Source organism: Plutella xylostella, chromosome 27 (assembly GCF_932276165.1).
Source record: "Plutella xylostella chromosome 27, ilPluXylo3.1, whole genome shotgun sequence".
In the NCBI taxonomy this organism is placed as follows: Eukaryota; Metazoa; Arthropoda; class Insecta; order Lepidoptera; family Plutellidae; genus Plutella; species Plutella xylostella.
This window is the reverse complement of record NC_064007.1, coordinates 5981120-5995539: the sequence shown is the minus strand read 5'-3', so window position 1 is coordinate 5995539 and position 14420 is coordinate 5981120. Positions and strand designations below refer to the sequence as shown.

Sequence of the window (14420 nt, the reverse complement as noted above, 5' to 3'; positions counted from 1 at the left end):
GAGTACAAATGTCTTAAACATGCAATAATGAGCTCAGAAGCCCATATAAGTTGTCTATTAGTCAGAGTTATGCAAATGCCTACAGAAGACTACATCATGTATAATCTTTATTACATGTTGTCTTGTATTTAATAATGTAAAACAATCTGTCTATTAGGTATTTACTTCATCATCATCAACCATACATGCAGGAACAAGACTCCCTAAATCCTAGAAGAAAGTTAACCAGGACAACAGCAGAAGCATATTAAATAAATTAATCATGCAGTTATTACAATTTTTATAACACTGTTCATGATTAGTTACTGAGAAATTATTATAGTAGGTCTATGTACCGATAAGCGCTATTTGATAAGATAAATATTGGGGAAAGTATATACATGCATAATGATGTAACCTGTCGAAATAATTACTGATGGAGAGCTTTGGTAGATATAATATGTCCAGTAGGTATATGTAGCAAGAATCTGAAGAGAAAACATTTGTCTGACTGATTATGTAGCATTTGGCTGGACCGACTTTAATGCGGTTTTCAGTACTGTATCTCTTACATTCAGGAGAAGGTCTCTCTCTCTCTCTGTCCACCAGCAATACCCCTCTCTCTCCCATAGTTGATGGTGCTGTGCACGCGGCCGCCGCCACCGCGAGGCAGCTAGTGCTCTCTCTCTCTCTCTCTCTCTCTCTCTCTCTCTCTCTCTCTCTCTCTCTCTCTACAGTGCCCTCTCAGTACAGACGCGAGCACGGCGCACGCGGCCGCCGCCACCACCTCTCTCTCTCTCTCTCTCTACAGTGACCTCTCTCTCCCACAGTTGATGGTGCTGTGCATGCGCATGGTGGTGGCGTCGGAGGCGCGCGACGCGAGCACGGCGCACGCGGCCGCCGCCACCCTCTCTCTCTCTCTCTCTACAGTGACCTCTCTCTCCCACAGTTGATGGTGCTGTGCATGCGCATGGTGGTGGCGTCGGAGGCGCGCGACGCGAGCACGGCGCACGCGGCCGCCGCCACTCTCTCTCTCTCTCTCTCTCTCTCTCTACAGTGACCTCTCTCTCCCACAGTTGATGGTGCTGTGCATGCGCATGGTGGTGGCGTCGGAGGCGCGCGACGCGAGCACGGCGCACGCGGCCGCCGCCACCGCGAGGCAGCTGGTCGCGCTGGTCTTCGAACGAGCATTGGCTGAGGCTAATGGTGAGCTGCTACAGCTTTCAAACAGGTTGCGGCAGCCACTAAAGTATATGGGAATTAGTGGATGCCTCCTATACAAAGTCATATGTTTTACAGGCTGCCGCAACCAGGCTGCCTAGTGCCTAGTGTCTTAGAATACTGTAAAATTTACGAAAGCGAAGATGAGAGCGAAAGATGGTATCGCTTGAGTTCCAAAAGTTATAGTATGTAGTTCCATCTTTTGTAGCGCTACAAGCTAGTGTTGCAAAAAAACGTTCGTGTTTGCTTTTGTTTAAGGCGGAACGTAAACTTAATCACTGTCCTGGTGCCTCCAGCTATATTTCTGCAGGATAACCAGTAACCGGAATGCACGGAAGTAGCCTCGAGTGACCTATCAGATATTCTTTATATCTCCAGCAGTCAGTGGCTGACGCTAATTCTTTCATAACACAAACCCTAGTTTCGCTATTGTGTTTGTGAATATTACATTTGATAGCTGCAATTTTAAGTTTCTACTTTCCGCGCTACAAACACTACCATTTTCCCATTACCATGGTAAATGAATTACCATTATTCCAGCGGGACAACATTGAAACACGATGGATGTAACATAAATGTAACGTTATTGCAGGTCAACTAAAGGTGAACCCAGCGGACGTGAGGCCACAGAGCAACAGCAAAGCACCCAAAGACCTGAAGCCTTGCGCCGCCGATGCCTTCCTCATACTACAGGTATGACTTTTTATATTAAAATTACTGAACTGTACATAAAGGTGAAAAATACGTATCAACAGCAACATAGCTGCCATCTAAGACAAAATTATTGGTGAAGTCATCAGCGCTATAAAAATGAATAGGTATATTTCTGTCTCTTGTTGTCTGTGAAGTGTGTTTTTGTCACTGTACAAAAGAGTACACACACATAGTTCTGGAGTCAGCTGTGACCAATCGTGCCAATCTTTTAGATCTCTTTCTCAAGCATATGACCTCTACAAAGAAACCTAAAACTTCTTCATAAATGGACGACTTTGCCATGCAGTTATTTTAAGATTGAGTTAGATAAAGCTGTTTTGTCCACCAACCAGCACTAGGCCAGCTTGATGAATTAGGCCTAAAACCCTTCCTTCATTGGAAGGAGACGTGCCCAGCAGTAGGAACGTGACGGGTTGTGATGAAAGCTGAAGTTAAACAAGTATTCTTCATAAATGGACGACTTTTACCATGAAGTAATTTTAAGATTGTATTGAATAATAGATAAAGCTGAAGTTATAAACAAGTATTCATATAACTCTTAAACCCCCCAGGACATAATCCAGCTAGTGAACGGCGACGCGGCGAGCTGGCTGGTGGGCATGACCGACGTGCCCAAGACATTCGGCCTGGAGCTACTGGACACGGTGTTAACTGACTTCGCGCCTGTGTTCTTTAAGGTATGAATAGTCCTTAAATGCCGAGTTGCAGGAAGGGACTTTATGCTAATGTCGTTATTAAATCTATGTCTGTCTCTTTCTTTCTGTCCATATAAAGTCAAAAGCATTTAAGGCCGTCATTAGCTTAAAGTTCCTTTCTGCAACTCAGTGAAAGTTATCAAGATTATTATGAGCTACTTACTACACACCATCCAGAAAAAGAGTGCAATGACTTCTTAGCTATATTTCTTAGCTATTATTTTTAGACCAAAAGTTATGGACTGCTTATTATATTTAATAACTCTTTTGTGGGAAGGGATATAGTTCTTATTCGTGACTCTGTCCAGTGAATTACTTTATTAATATCTTTAGGATGTCACTGTAACCCGACAAAATAAAATAGTAAAATTATTCATTTTGTTTTCAGATAAACGAATTCAGATTCCTTCTGAAGGAGCATGTGTGTGCGCTGATTATAAGACTGTTTTCTCCAAATGTCAAATACCGGTTCGTATTTTGGTAATAATTTCATTAACATAAAATATATTGTATCATACAATAAACATTACTTATTAATTTATGGACTTTTAGTCTGAAATTAAATGATTTGAATTTTGAATTGGTAAAGCTGCCATTTGAAAAACATAAACATATAAAAAAAACTAATTCATACCGTCACCTTTAAAACGACAATGATGTCGATTCTGAAGACAGAAATTCAAATTTTAACGCTGTCAAAACCTTAATTTCTTTGTTTAAAATTCGACTCTATGATTGTTTTCGTAAATGTCATTTTATGCTAGCAATTATTTTAGTTTGACAGCGTTAAAATTAGAATTTCTGCCTTCAGAATCGACATCAATATAATATTAAAAACACTTTTACATATGTTGCATTTATTGTAGTAAAAGTATGACGTATGTAAATACAAATTAACAAACATTGCACAAGTGTGTTGAATATAAACTTGGAACTGTTAAACTTTTATTTATTTAATTTATTTTATGAGAGATCATCATCATCATCATCATCAGCCTATGTCAACCCACTGCAGGGTATAGGCCTCCTCCATGTTATGCCAAGTCCCACGGTCCTGTGCTACACTCATCCAGTTTGGTCCAGTCACTCTCCTAATGTCATCGGACCAACGGGTCGGCGGTCTACCGACTGATCGCCGTCCCTCCCTTGGCCACCACTCCGACACTGCCTTGGTCCATCTGCCGTCATTATGAGAGATATTAGATAATAATTTTAGCATAACCATCAAGCCATATTGTAAATTTTATACTATATGCTACGGCAATACACCCGGTTAAACTTCCGTTTCATCATTCTTAACATTCCAAATTATGATCACTACTCGACCGACCACTTGCCTTGCCCAAAGTTGCCTTGCCGTTGATGGCTTGCTTATACTTCCACAAACATTATATTCATCCCCGACTATAACAGACTTTTTGGGAAGACGAAAAAGATAGGCATTTGTCCTCGACAAGAGCCCTTTCCAATTATTTTTCCACATTATGATATTTTAATAAACTTTTCTCCTCCCCCAGAGCGGCGCTAACAGCGGCGCACATCCCGGGCGCGCCGCCGTCCCCCCCGCGCCCCCTGTACCCGGTCAGCATGCGCCTCCTGCGCCTCGTGTCCGTGCTGGTGCACAAGTACCACGCCGCGCTGGTCAGTGTATACAGGGTGTCCCACAGAGCAGTGTGTATACAGGGTGTCCCACAGAGCACAGCGCCTCGTGTCCGTGCTGGTGCACAAGTACCACGCCGCGCTGGTCAGTGTATACAGGGTGTCCCACAGAGCAGTGTGTATACAGGGTGTCCCACAGAGCACAGCGCCTCGTGTCCGTGCTGGTGCACAAGTACCACGCCGCGCTGGTCAGTGTATACAGGGTGTCCCACAGAGCAGTGTGTATACAGGGTGTCCCACAGAGCACAGCGCCTCGTGTCCGTGCTGGTGCACAAGTACCACGCCGCGCTGGTCAGTGTATACAGGGTGTCCCACAGAGCAGTGTGTATATAGGGTGTCCCACAGAGCACAGCCCCGACCCCCCACCCCGCCAGCACCTCGTGTCTGGCGATTTACAACTTATCTGACTAGCTAGTCTAATCCATTCAACACGGTGATAAAGTGTGGTCCACCTCTAGTGTTTGTCAACGAAACGGTGAGAAGAAGATTCACAACTACAATTTCTATGGGCATGACTAGTTGCCCTCATTGTTTTCAACTTTAGACTATTTTGACAAGGGTCCGGGTTCGATCCCTTGGAAATGTTGTCATGGGACGACGAAATTTGAAAAAGCCTATTGCTGTTAAATAAGATGCGGTATAGTATAGACAGAACAAGATATTAAAAGATTATATCTTTATCCACACGTACTATAACAGTTTGCTGTCTGTTTCAGGTGACGGAGTGTGAGATATTCCTGTCGCTGACCATCAGGTTCCTGGACCCCGACAAGCCGCTGTGGCAGCGAGCCCTGGCCTTAGAAGTGCTGCACAAGATGACTATACAACCACGTCAGTACTGGTGTTGAAATTTAAAAAAACACTTGCTCTAGAAACAATCAGACTGATTTAACAATAAATACACTTTATTTGCATCAAAAACAACAAATTACAGAACAAAAACTTAAAAATAAAACAGTACAAAAAGGCTTATAGCAATCTACCAAACTAATTACCATATAAACTAGGTTTAAAAAAAATGGGTGCCAGAAACGAGCCCTAACGGGTGATGTATCTAATGTGCTTTATGTACTTACGTCCGGCGCATCATGGCATTTAACGTCTAATTTGACTGGCTGCTAAACCCTATGATATTTTTAAGAGCTAAGTGCCACTTATAATTGCGGAATCTCCGCGGGAAACCCTTTAAATAAATAGGAAGCTCTCACAGAGCGAAAAACATTACTCAAAGCATGGCTAAAAGAAGCCGCATTTGTTTACTTATATTGTTTAAACTAATAACTGCTTGTTGCCGATTCTGCTTCCATGTTCCACCACGTAGTCATATCACTCCCTTTCTTAATAAAGCGTCCATGCTTAACATGGAAGCCCGTAGGCATCTACATATTTGCAGCTTAGTTTTTGATGTATTAAAATATAAAAAACCAGAATATTTGTACTCAAAGTTTATTTTCTCTCCTTTTCATAATAGGTATGGTACTAGATCTACGCGTCCAATCTTGTCAGTTCCGAAACATGTTAGTGCCGCCTTTGAAGGAAGTTTCCGCTACCATGCAACAAAATGCTGGAATAATATTCCACCACCTTTTAGGCTTCTCAAAAATAAAACTAATTTTAAAAATAAAATGAAAACGTTTCTTCTTACTAAACAAAAGCTTTGAATATTGTCTTAGTTAATACATTATCCTTCATTGTAGTAAATACGAAACTACATAAAAAAACTTATCTCTCTTGTTCCTAACACAGTCTGTGTTCGTTGTCTAGCTACGTATGGTGCGGAGATAGGTATGGTACTCCTTTACTCACTTAGTGCGTACCTGTTTTTTCTTCGTCTGTTGAAGAGTCACGTTCCAACAAAAAAAATTAATTATACTTACATATTTTTATTTACTACAAAAATGGTCTGTTTCTAAATTGCTTTCTTCTCTTTTTGACGGGTTTACACTTACATTAAATAACACTAATTTTACCTGTAAGTATTTTTACAGGGCAGGCAGTTTATGACGCTCTCGAAAATTAAACTACGGGAGGTAACTGAAAATCAGTGGTTTGTCCCTAGGGGCAAACATATGCGCTGAGTTGCTTCCCTTTTGGTCTGCTTCAACACACACATTTCCATAATTTGTGTACATAACTGTACTTATCTAATTTGTTGTAACTACTTATATGTGTTATGTTTAAGTGGAACAAATAAACGATTTATCTATCTATCTATCTATCTAATAATGTTATTTCCACCCACAGAGCTCCTGAAATCGTTCTGCGAATGCTACGACATGAAGCCGCACTCCACCAACATATTCCAGGACATCGTGAATGCGCTGGGGGCCTATGTCCAGAGCCTGTTCGTCGCTTCTCAAGTCAATACGCCCGCCGGTATGTATCATCATCTGACATAGGCCTCCCCCAATGTTTTCCACCTTGTCCGACAGGCGGCCCGCATCCAGCGATGTCGCAACGCAAAAATCTGCGGTTGTTTTGACAGATGTTCAGGGTAAATGCTTGATTACTGTCGCAGGTTTTTGCGATGCGACGTCGCAACGCAGTTTTGTGTACAAACCCTTTAGACTTCACTAGATCGTACTTGGTCTACACTAGAGAACTCTTCTGCTCTGCGGCTGGTATGTATGCGTCCCTGGTATTATGAAGCCGCCATGTATACCAACATATTCCAGGACATCGTAAACGCGCTCGGGCCATCTATGGAGTATTTACACCGTTCCAGAAGTTATAAACTATAAAAGTTTTCGTTTTCTCGCACACAACGTGGAGCATAGCGCCTCTAGCGGTAACTATATACATTCGTATCGGGACTGGATCAATAAAACACAAAATGTTTGTTATTCATGCCAATTTATTTTATTACCTTCAAAGTATGCTCTTTTAGAATCGATACACATATGCCAACAAATGTTGTTTAAAATAAATTAGGATTAATAACAAACATTTAGTAGTTTATTGATCCAGTCCCGATACTTTTTACACAGAGTAGTATAATGAAACTTTTAACAGAAAAGTAGTTACGCAAAAACTTATAAAACCAATGGATCCAATAATTATGAAAGGTATTGAAAATGTTTTATTGCACTTAAATTTTTATAAAAAAAACTAAATTCTTGCCTTTTTCCTCGCTTTCTATCTCTTATCTTAAGCTAAGTCCACATCAGACTCCAATACATCTCCATCGAATATGCTCTGCGGAAACCAGTCTCTCTCTACCATCATCTCTTCTTCTGTCTCACTGTCCTCGGTGTCAGAATAATCATTATTGTAGTCATCGTCGAATAGTTCTTGGACTGATTGCTTCCCTTCACGTAATGCTGGTGATGACATTGTTTCTGTAAGGACATTTAAAGCACTAATAATGGGTAGATAGTAATTCTATATTTTAGACTAAACAAATGGCAATCATATTGTAGGCTTCATAAAAATTGGTTAGTACATTTTTACCATGTCATAAATTTTAATTAAGAAACCGTCATTTATTACTTAAATTACATAATGATGTATGGAAAAAACATTACCTAACACCAGTTTAACAGCTCCGTCACTATCACTGTCATAGTTGATCGTCCGGCCTTGTACCAGGTGCTCATAGGCCGCGACAGGTCTCGCGCAAGCCTCCTTACATCGAAATGGGTAAGGAATGCGTCAAAACCACGCAACCCTATTGGTGCGCGCTATGCCGCTCGAATGCTATTGGTTTATTTTTAACAGGACAGGCTCCGAATCGTCCTATCATTAGTTAGTAAACACCAGTAATTTATACTATACCTATCATAAGTTTAACAGCTGCATCACTATCACTGTCATAGTTGTTCGACCGGCCTTGTACCAGGCGCTCATAGGCCTCGACAAGTCTCGCGCAAACCTCCATACATCGGTGGTGGGTGGGGAATCTGTTCAGAGATGGAGTAGGGCAGCCGAGACGCTCGCTACAATTAACACATTGATTATTAATTAAGTTAAAGTATCACACACGTTGTATTTAAGGGTCTGCAATAGGGAATCGAGGGTTGGCATTGTCATAGAATTATATAGTAAATGATGCTCTACAGCCTTGAAAAAAATCACACAGGTAGCCGAAGAGTCTAGCTAGGTGCTGAATCATTCGAATTTAAGTAAATGCTTATGGATAACTGTAAATTAATTTCAGAAAACCAGTAAATCACACTCCCGTATTGTAACAACTGTGTCGTAATTATCAAGAATTTTCATATGATTCTTATCAAATTATAAAGATAAATGCTTGGACTAGGCGATAAATACCTTGTTTTTAAATAAACACACACCTATTTTGTGTAAATTAATAACAAACTTGGGCAATTTTTTTCCCTCAAATCTTCATACAAATATCTATGGCGGCTTTCTGTGTTATAAAATCATAAACACAAGCGACTTTTGACTCAGTCGGCCGCTGGCCTCCAAAGAAGGGTCACGTCGGTTTAGGCAGCACTGACAGCTCGCGATCTTTTCGTGTACAGATACAAAATCACTGCACATTGGTTGTCATTGCACTTTTTCAACTTTTATGACACCAACATAATTTGATTTGAAATTGAGGAAGCATAATTCTTACACTATATTCAATACATTAAATTAAATTAGATAGTGGGCAATGTTCTCGCGTGACATTACAGTCTCGTAAAGGTCCGATGAGGAGCAGGAATACAGCGAACTAGCTGTTGCCCGCGAGCTTCGCTTCGCCTTAAAATTATTTTGCCGTGGACTACTCGTACTCCCGAACTACCTACCCAATAACATGCCATGGTGGTATTAAATTAGATGAAAGATGACAAATAAGTACGAAGATACTTGACTAAAAATGATTTTCATGACTTCATTGAGCAAAGACTTGTATAGCAATGGCAGAATAGTAATTTATAAATGTTTAATTTCAAGCATCTAACTTATGCAGTTTTGGTTTTTTTCATACTACTTATTTTTTTTCACTTTAACTCCCATTTTTCAAAACAAAACCATAACTTTACTAAGGTGTGCAGACATGTTAGATTGAAAACATCTAGGTATCTTGCAATATCCTATTGTAACTAAGCTTTACGGCTGTTTTAACAGCATGCAGATTTCATCACGCACGTGGGATAGCACGCCATTTTCCCGCATCTCGTGTGCATATTCCACGCGTCACAATGAATACTTGTATGAACGCGTGCGGGGAAATCCCGCGTGCGTGATCAAATCCGCATGCTGTTAAAAACAGCCTAAGTTAATGCCGAATTTCAACCGCTAACTCCGGTTTTTGTGGGAAAATACGGTACCTAAGCTACGTCCCTTCCTAATTTCAAGTGCCTACGCTACGTTTAGCCTGTGCGTGTCAGTCATGGGAATTCCGTATAGAAAATCTCTGCGTATTTTCCTAAAACACCTACGTAATAAGTTTCATGGTTTTATCTTCAAAAATGACGCATAAGAACCAAATGACAATGAATTAAACGTATTGAAAAGTACAGTCGTTTATTGAGTTGTTTTCGAGGACCTTAAAAACTTACTGCAAATACATACAAACTATAAGTACATTAGCTAAAATCAAACCATACCGCGATCTATATCCGATCCGACAACGCCATCTAGGAGCAGACATAGCTACTATATAAATTAAACTTCTAAAACTCAACACCCATAAAACTTTCAACCCCTATATTACACCCCCACACTGGGTTTTTTTTATATGCTAATTATTATTTTTTTGTGATTATGTAGTGCCTAAATACAAAATATACCTAATGTTTTTATCTTCAAAAATGACGAACTTCATACAAAATATGAACACCTATTTCATCCACTCACAGATCGAAGTTTCAAAAACGCTAGAACAAAATGTTTAATTATTGCTCATCAAGTGCTTAAATATAAAGTTTATTTAAAAAAAGATCTACCCCGGCCGGGAATCGAACCCGGGACCTTCGGCATAGCAGTCAGGGTCACTAACCACTACGCCAGTCAGCCGTAGTATTTTTATCTTTTAAAATTAAGTATTCGCATACAACTTTTAACCCCCCCTTTTAACCCCTTACAACCTCCGTTTCACAATAAAAAGTAGCCTATGTTCTTTCTCAGAGTCTAGACCATATGTATACCAAATTTCATTCAAATCCGTTCAGTAGTTTTGGCGTGAAAGAGTAACAGACAGACAGACAGACAGACAGTTCCGGATATAACCAACAGATGGCACTAAAAGCGCAATACAGAGAGCTTGTATGGAACCGAGGCGAATTAATATGAAGATCCTACATCGCGGTATTAAAGTTTTTCAGTTGTCTGAAATAAATACAAAACCTAATATGTTAAATCTATTCTATAGTAGGAGAGTCAGACAGTGACTTTCGCATTTATAATATTAGTTAGGATGGATCTAAGTGATGACAATACGTAGGAACATTAGGTTAGGATTCATCAAAAACACAGTCTCATGGTACTGGTTGAGGTATGGTCTCGTGAGGATCTGATGAGGGCAGTAACAAAGTGGTGACTGAATTTTATTTCAAAGATGTTAATAGCTAAAACCATCGAGTTTGGGCTATTAAGTATGTTTTTCAGAGAGACAAAAAGATATTTTAGGTTTCCTCTGGATTAGTTAGGTTTACTGGGTTTACTAAATTCATTCGTAACGTAAAATTGATAATGACGGAATTTCTTCTATAGACAGTAGTTACTAAAAAAACCAACGATAGATGGCGTAATTTGCAGAAGTACCTATCTAGTCACCCTGTCACGGGGTGACTTCGGTTGGTAACTCAGAAAAAATACTATATGTTATTGCATCAATAATAAAAAAATCAAGAAAATATTCAAAGTTTCCATCCTCGCACACAAATCACAAACTCATGCCCTGTTCTAGGAGCAGGGTCTACCCTAGTGCATTAATTTTCATGACCACTTTTCGGTTCTACCTTTTTTGGCCCAAGATTTATTTGCCTAATCTCGTATTGCATAGTAACGTTTGGTCAAAGTCTCGTTTCGCCGAAAATCGTATGGCATAAATCTCGATTAGTAAAAAGTTATTTCGCATTATCTTGTTTAGCCTAATAGTGGTATGGCCAGATCTTGAATAGCCTAATAATAGGTTTATACAAAGTAATAATATTTGTTTGGCTTTAACTTTGACGGAGGCACCAAACTGGTGCCTTGTATTGTTTCCGCTGTTTAGAAAACGCTCCGCTCCGCTTCGCTGCGCTCCGCTTTGGTTTTGATGAACATGTGCACCTAACACGCTCCTCCTCGCTTTGCTCGTCGTCGCACCTATCTTTAGGTTTCGATCTCATGGGGTTTGTAATAATTATTGTATGTGTATTATAAATGTATGTTGTATTGCTCGTTAACTTTCGATTTTTTAATCATTCAATATCGTGATTTTCGGGATGTATGAGAAAAAATACCACAATTTGTACATTTACTACATACTTAATATATTCTTTATTAAGATAACATTAGGAGAAACAAGATTATACATAGGTATAGACGAACATACATTTGAGCAAACGAAACTTAGGTGTTTAAAGATTGTGCCTAAAGAGTTTTAGACGAAACGAGCCTTATGCCACATAATTCTTGGCAAAGTGATGGTTCGGCCAAAAAAGTTAAGACCATACGAGTTATGCGAAATCAGTTTTGGTCAATAAAGATTATGCGAGATGAGGGGAACCGCCACTTTTCACTTGTGTCCCACCGGTTTCTGTGCTCAGCGGAATAGCACCATTAACCATTATTATTCTGAGATATCATCACTTCTTATTCTGAGTTACCCAACATAAAAACACGCCATCTATTGAAATCATTTTTTAATTAGGATTTTTCTATGGTGTGGTCCCCAAATTTAAGGGTAAAAGCAAAATAATTATATTTTAACCTTTTTTTATACCTATTATATTAAAAGACCAATTCAACGATACCCTACCTACACCATCAAAATAACCGGAAAAAATATCAGCCCCAATTTACTTGTATGGGAGAGGGAGTACCCCAATATTTTTTTGGGGTACTCCCCATATCTATGCGAAATATCAGCTTGATATCTTTACCCGTTTCTGAGAAAAAGGGCGGTGACAGACAGTCAGTCAGACAGACGGACAACAAAGAGATCTTATAACGGTTGCTTTTTTCCTTTTGAGGTACGAAACCCTAAAAATAAGAAAAAATATTATTCTGCTACCAAAAAATATACTTACAAACATACAAACATACAATCGAAAAATATTACCCTCCTCCTTCGGCAGTCGGGTAAAAACAAGTGAGACAGGGGGTCATTCTGAACTTTTGTTCTACGAGTTTTAAAAATGAACAAAAAAAAACCTTTTTCATAGAAACTTTGATGACACGTGACTTTTTACCATGGAAAACGAATATTTTTTTTCGCGAATTTGCAAAACTCGTAGAACAAAAGTTGTTCAGAATGACCCCTTGAGTTGAGTCATCCCCTTTCGGCTTAGTATACCCTTAGTATCTACACTTTAATACCTGTAGTTACCTTTCTACAAGTAAGTAAATACTACATTTGTTTAGAAAGCTAATCGGGTTCCGAGTATGGAGAAAAGTGGCACCCCTATTAATTTCTACTCTTTCCTGGTGCTTACCAGTGTAATTAAAAATTATACTTACCCTCAAATCACTACTTGAAAATAATTGTCAATAAAGTTGGCGAGTAAAAGTTTATGACCCACTGTGCAAACTTACATGTGTGCGTGTCACTGCGTGTGCTGTGTGAAGAGCATTGAAAACCCAAATTTGGCGGGGCACGTCACCCTGTACGGGCCCTTAATCCGAGGGATTTGTGAACTGGCAATAAGCCCATCTTTTGTACATGTTTTTTTTTATATTTGTACAATAAAGAATTAAATAAAATAATAAATAAAACTTACACTGTGGGTTATGTATGATACTCGTACATTCAAAAGCTATGCAAATATTATACAACAATACACGTCTACTTAACATCTACTAATAGGAGGTAGGATACTTGAGCTGAAAACTAGGAGACATCAGCTCAAGAGAGCCACGTAAGGGAACTTTACCCCCAGCTCCTAGGGTAGAATATAATATAATGCGTTCCAATTCCAACACCACAGTAACTTACATACAAGCCTTCTTTTCCATGTTGAAAGTCCACACTGACGCAACTGGTTCGGTGCAAGTTCCTGAAATATTCATATACAATTATTACCACTTTCATCATCATCATCATCATCATCATCATCATCAAAGTCGGTACCCCATAGAGTGGGGATCGTGTCCATCATCATTACCACTTTACCACTAAATAAATTTTAATGCATAAATTATCCTCAAATATTGCTCTTACCTGGTGCGTATCTTCTGGTACATCGCTCCACGAGACTGATTTCCTTCGACTCCTGGTCTTTCCAAGACTCCTTTAGATTCATGGGTTTGTCTGTAATTTTCCAAATTATAATTATCTACTTGATACAATAGTATAACAAAGTTACGCCTGATTCTTTTTAGGGTGGGTAGGCTCAGTACTCAGACAAAAACGGTCAAATGTAAACTCTTTTAGAAGAATACCTATTTTAAAACACCGCTTTAAGAACTGGGGAACATGTGATTTTTAAGTTCTTACTTTCGATATCCTCGTAGTCATAATAATGTACGGCTTGCAAACATTTTAGTGATAAGATAATTATTAGGATTTTCAATCTCAATGAAGACATCATAACAATCCGGCAACTGTCCAAATTAAATTTACTTACAAAATCTAGTCAGCCACGTTATATTTTACTTGAACAAAATGTTTTTGTCTTATACCTAAACCCTTACGTTAGTAAAAAGTATCTCCTATTCCAAACCACGACGACGACGACGACCGAATGGCGTAGTGGTTAGTGACCCTGACTACTGAGCCGATGGTCCCGGGTTCGATTCCCGGCTGGGGCAGATATTTGCAGATATTTGTTTAAACACAGATATTTGTTCTCGGGTCTTGGATGTGCCCGTAAAATGGCAATAGGCCCGCCCCCTATTACATTGGGACTAACATAACACTCTGGCGAAAAGTGGGTGCAGCAATGCAACTCTGCCTACCCCGCAGGGGAGTACATTAGTACAAGGCGTGAGTGCGTGTGTGTGTGTTTTTTTTTTTATTCCAAACCAAACCTCATCCTCCATGGAAAGAGGATCCTC

The 14420-nt window shown here is 39.5% G+C and overlaps 1 protein-coding gene and 1 long non-coding RNA gene across 5 annotated transcripts in view; one reads left to right on the top strand and one right to left on the bottom strand.

The window, feature by feature from the left end:
* Window positions 1-14420, top strand: part of LOC105394077 (protein MON2 homolog) — a 44819-nt gene that overhangs the window by 1816 nt on the left and 28583 nt on the right. For all 4 annotated transcript variants that reach the window (XM_048630880.1, XM_048630881.1, XM_048630879.1 and 1 more), the window contains exons 4-10: window positions 1056-1185; window positions 1793-1893; window positions 2466-2591; window positions 2998-3077; window positions 4127-4250; window positions 4985-5099; window positions 6513-6644. In XM_048630880.1, the coding sequence (XP_048486837.1) occupies window positions 1056-1185; window positions 1793-1893; window positions 2466-2591; window positions 2998-3077; window positions 4127-4250; window positions 4985-5099; window positions 6513-6644 (808 nt within the window). The remainder of the gene's footprint in view (window positions 1-1055; window positions 1186-1792; window positions 1894-2465; window positions 2592-2997; window positions 3078-4126; window positions 4251-4984; window positions 5100-6512; window positions 6645-14420) is intronic.
* Window positions 13300-13964, bottom strand: LOC125490718. Its single transcript, XR_007267860.1, has 3 exons — window positions 13861-13964; window positions 13585-13674; window positions 13300-13420 (listed from the first exon to the last, which is right to left on the bottom strand). It is a non-coding gene; the product is annotated as an uncharacterized LOC125490718 (long non-coding RNA).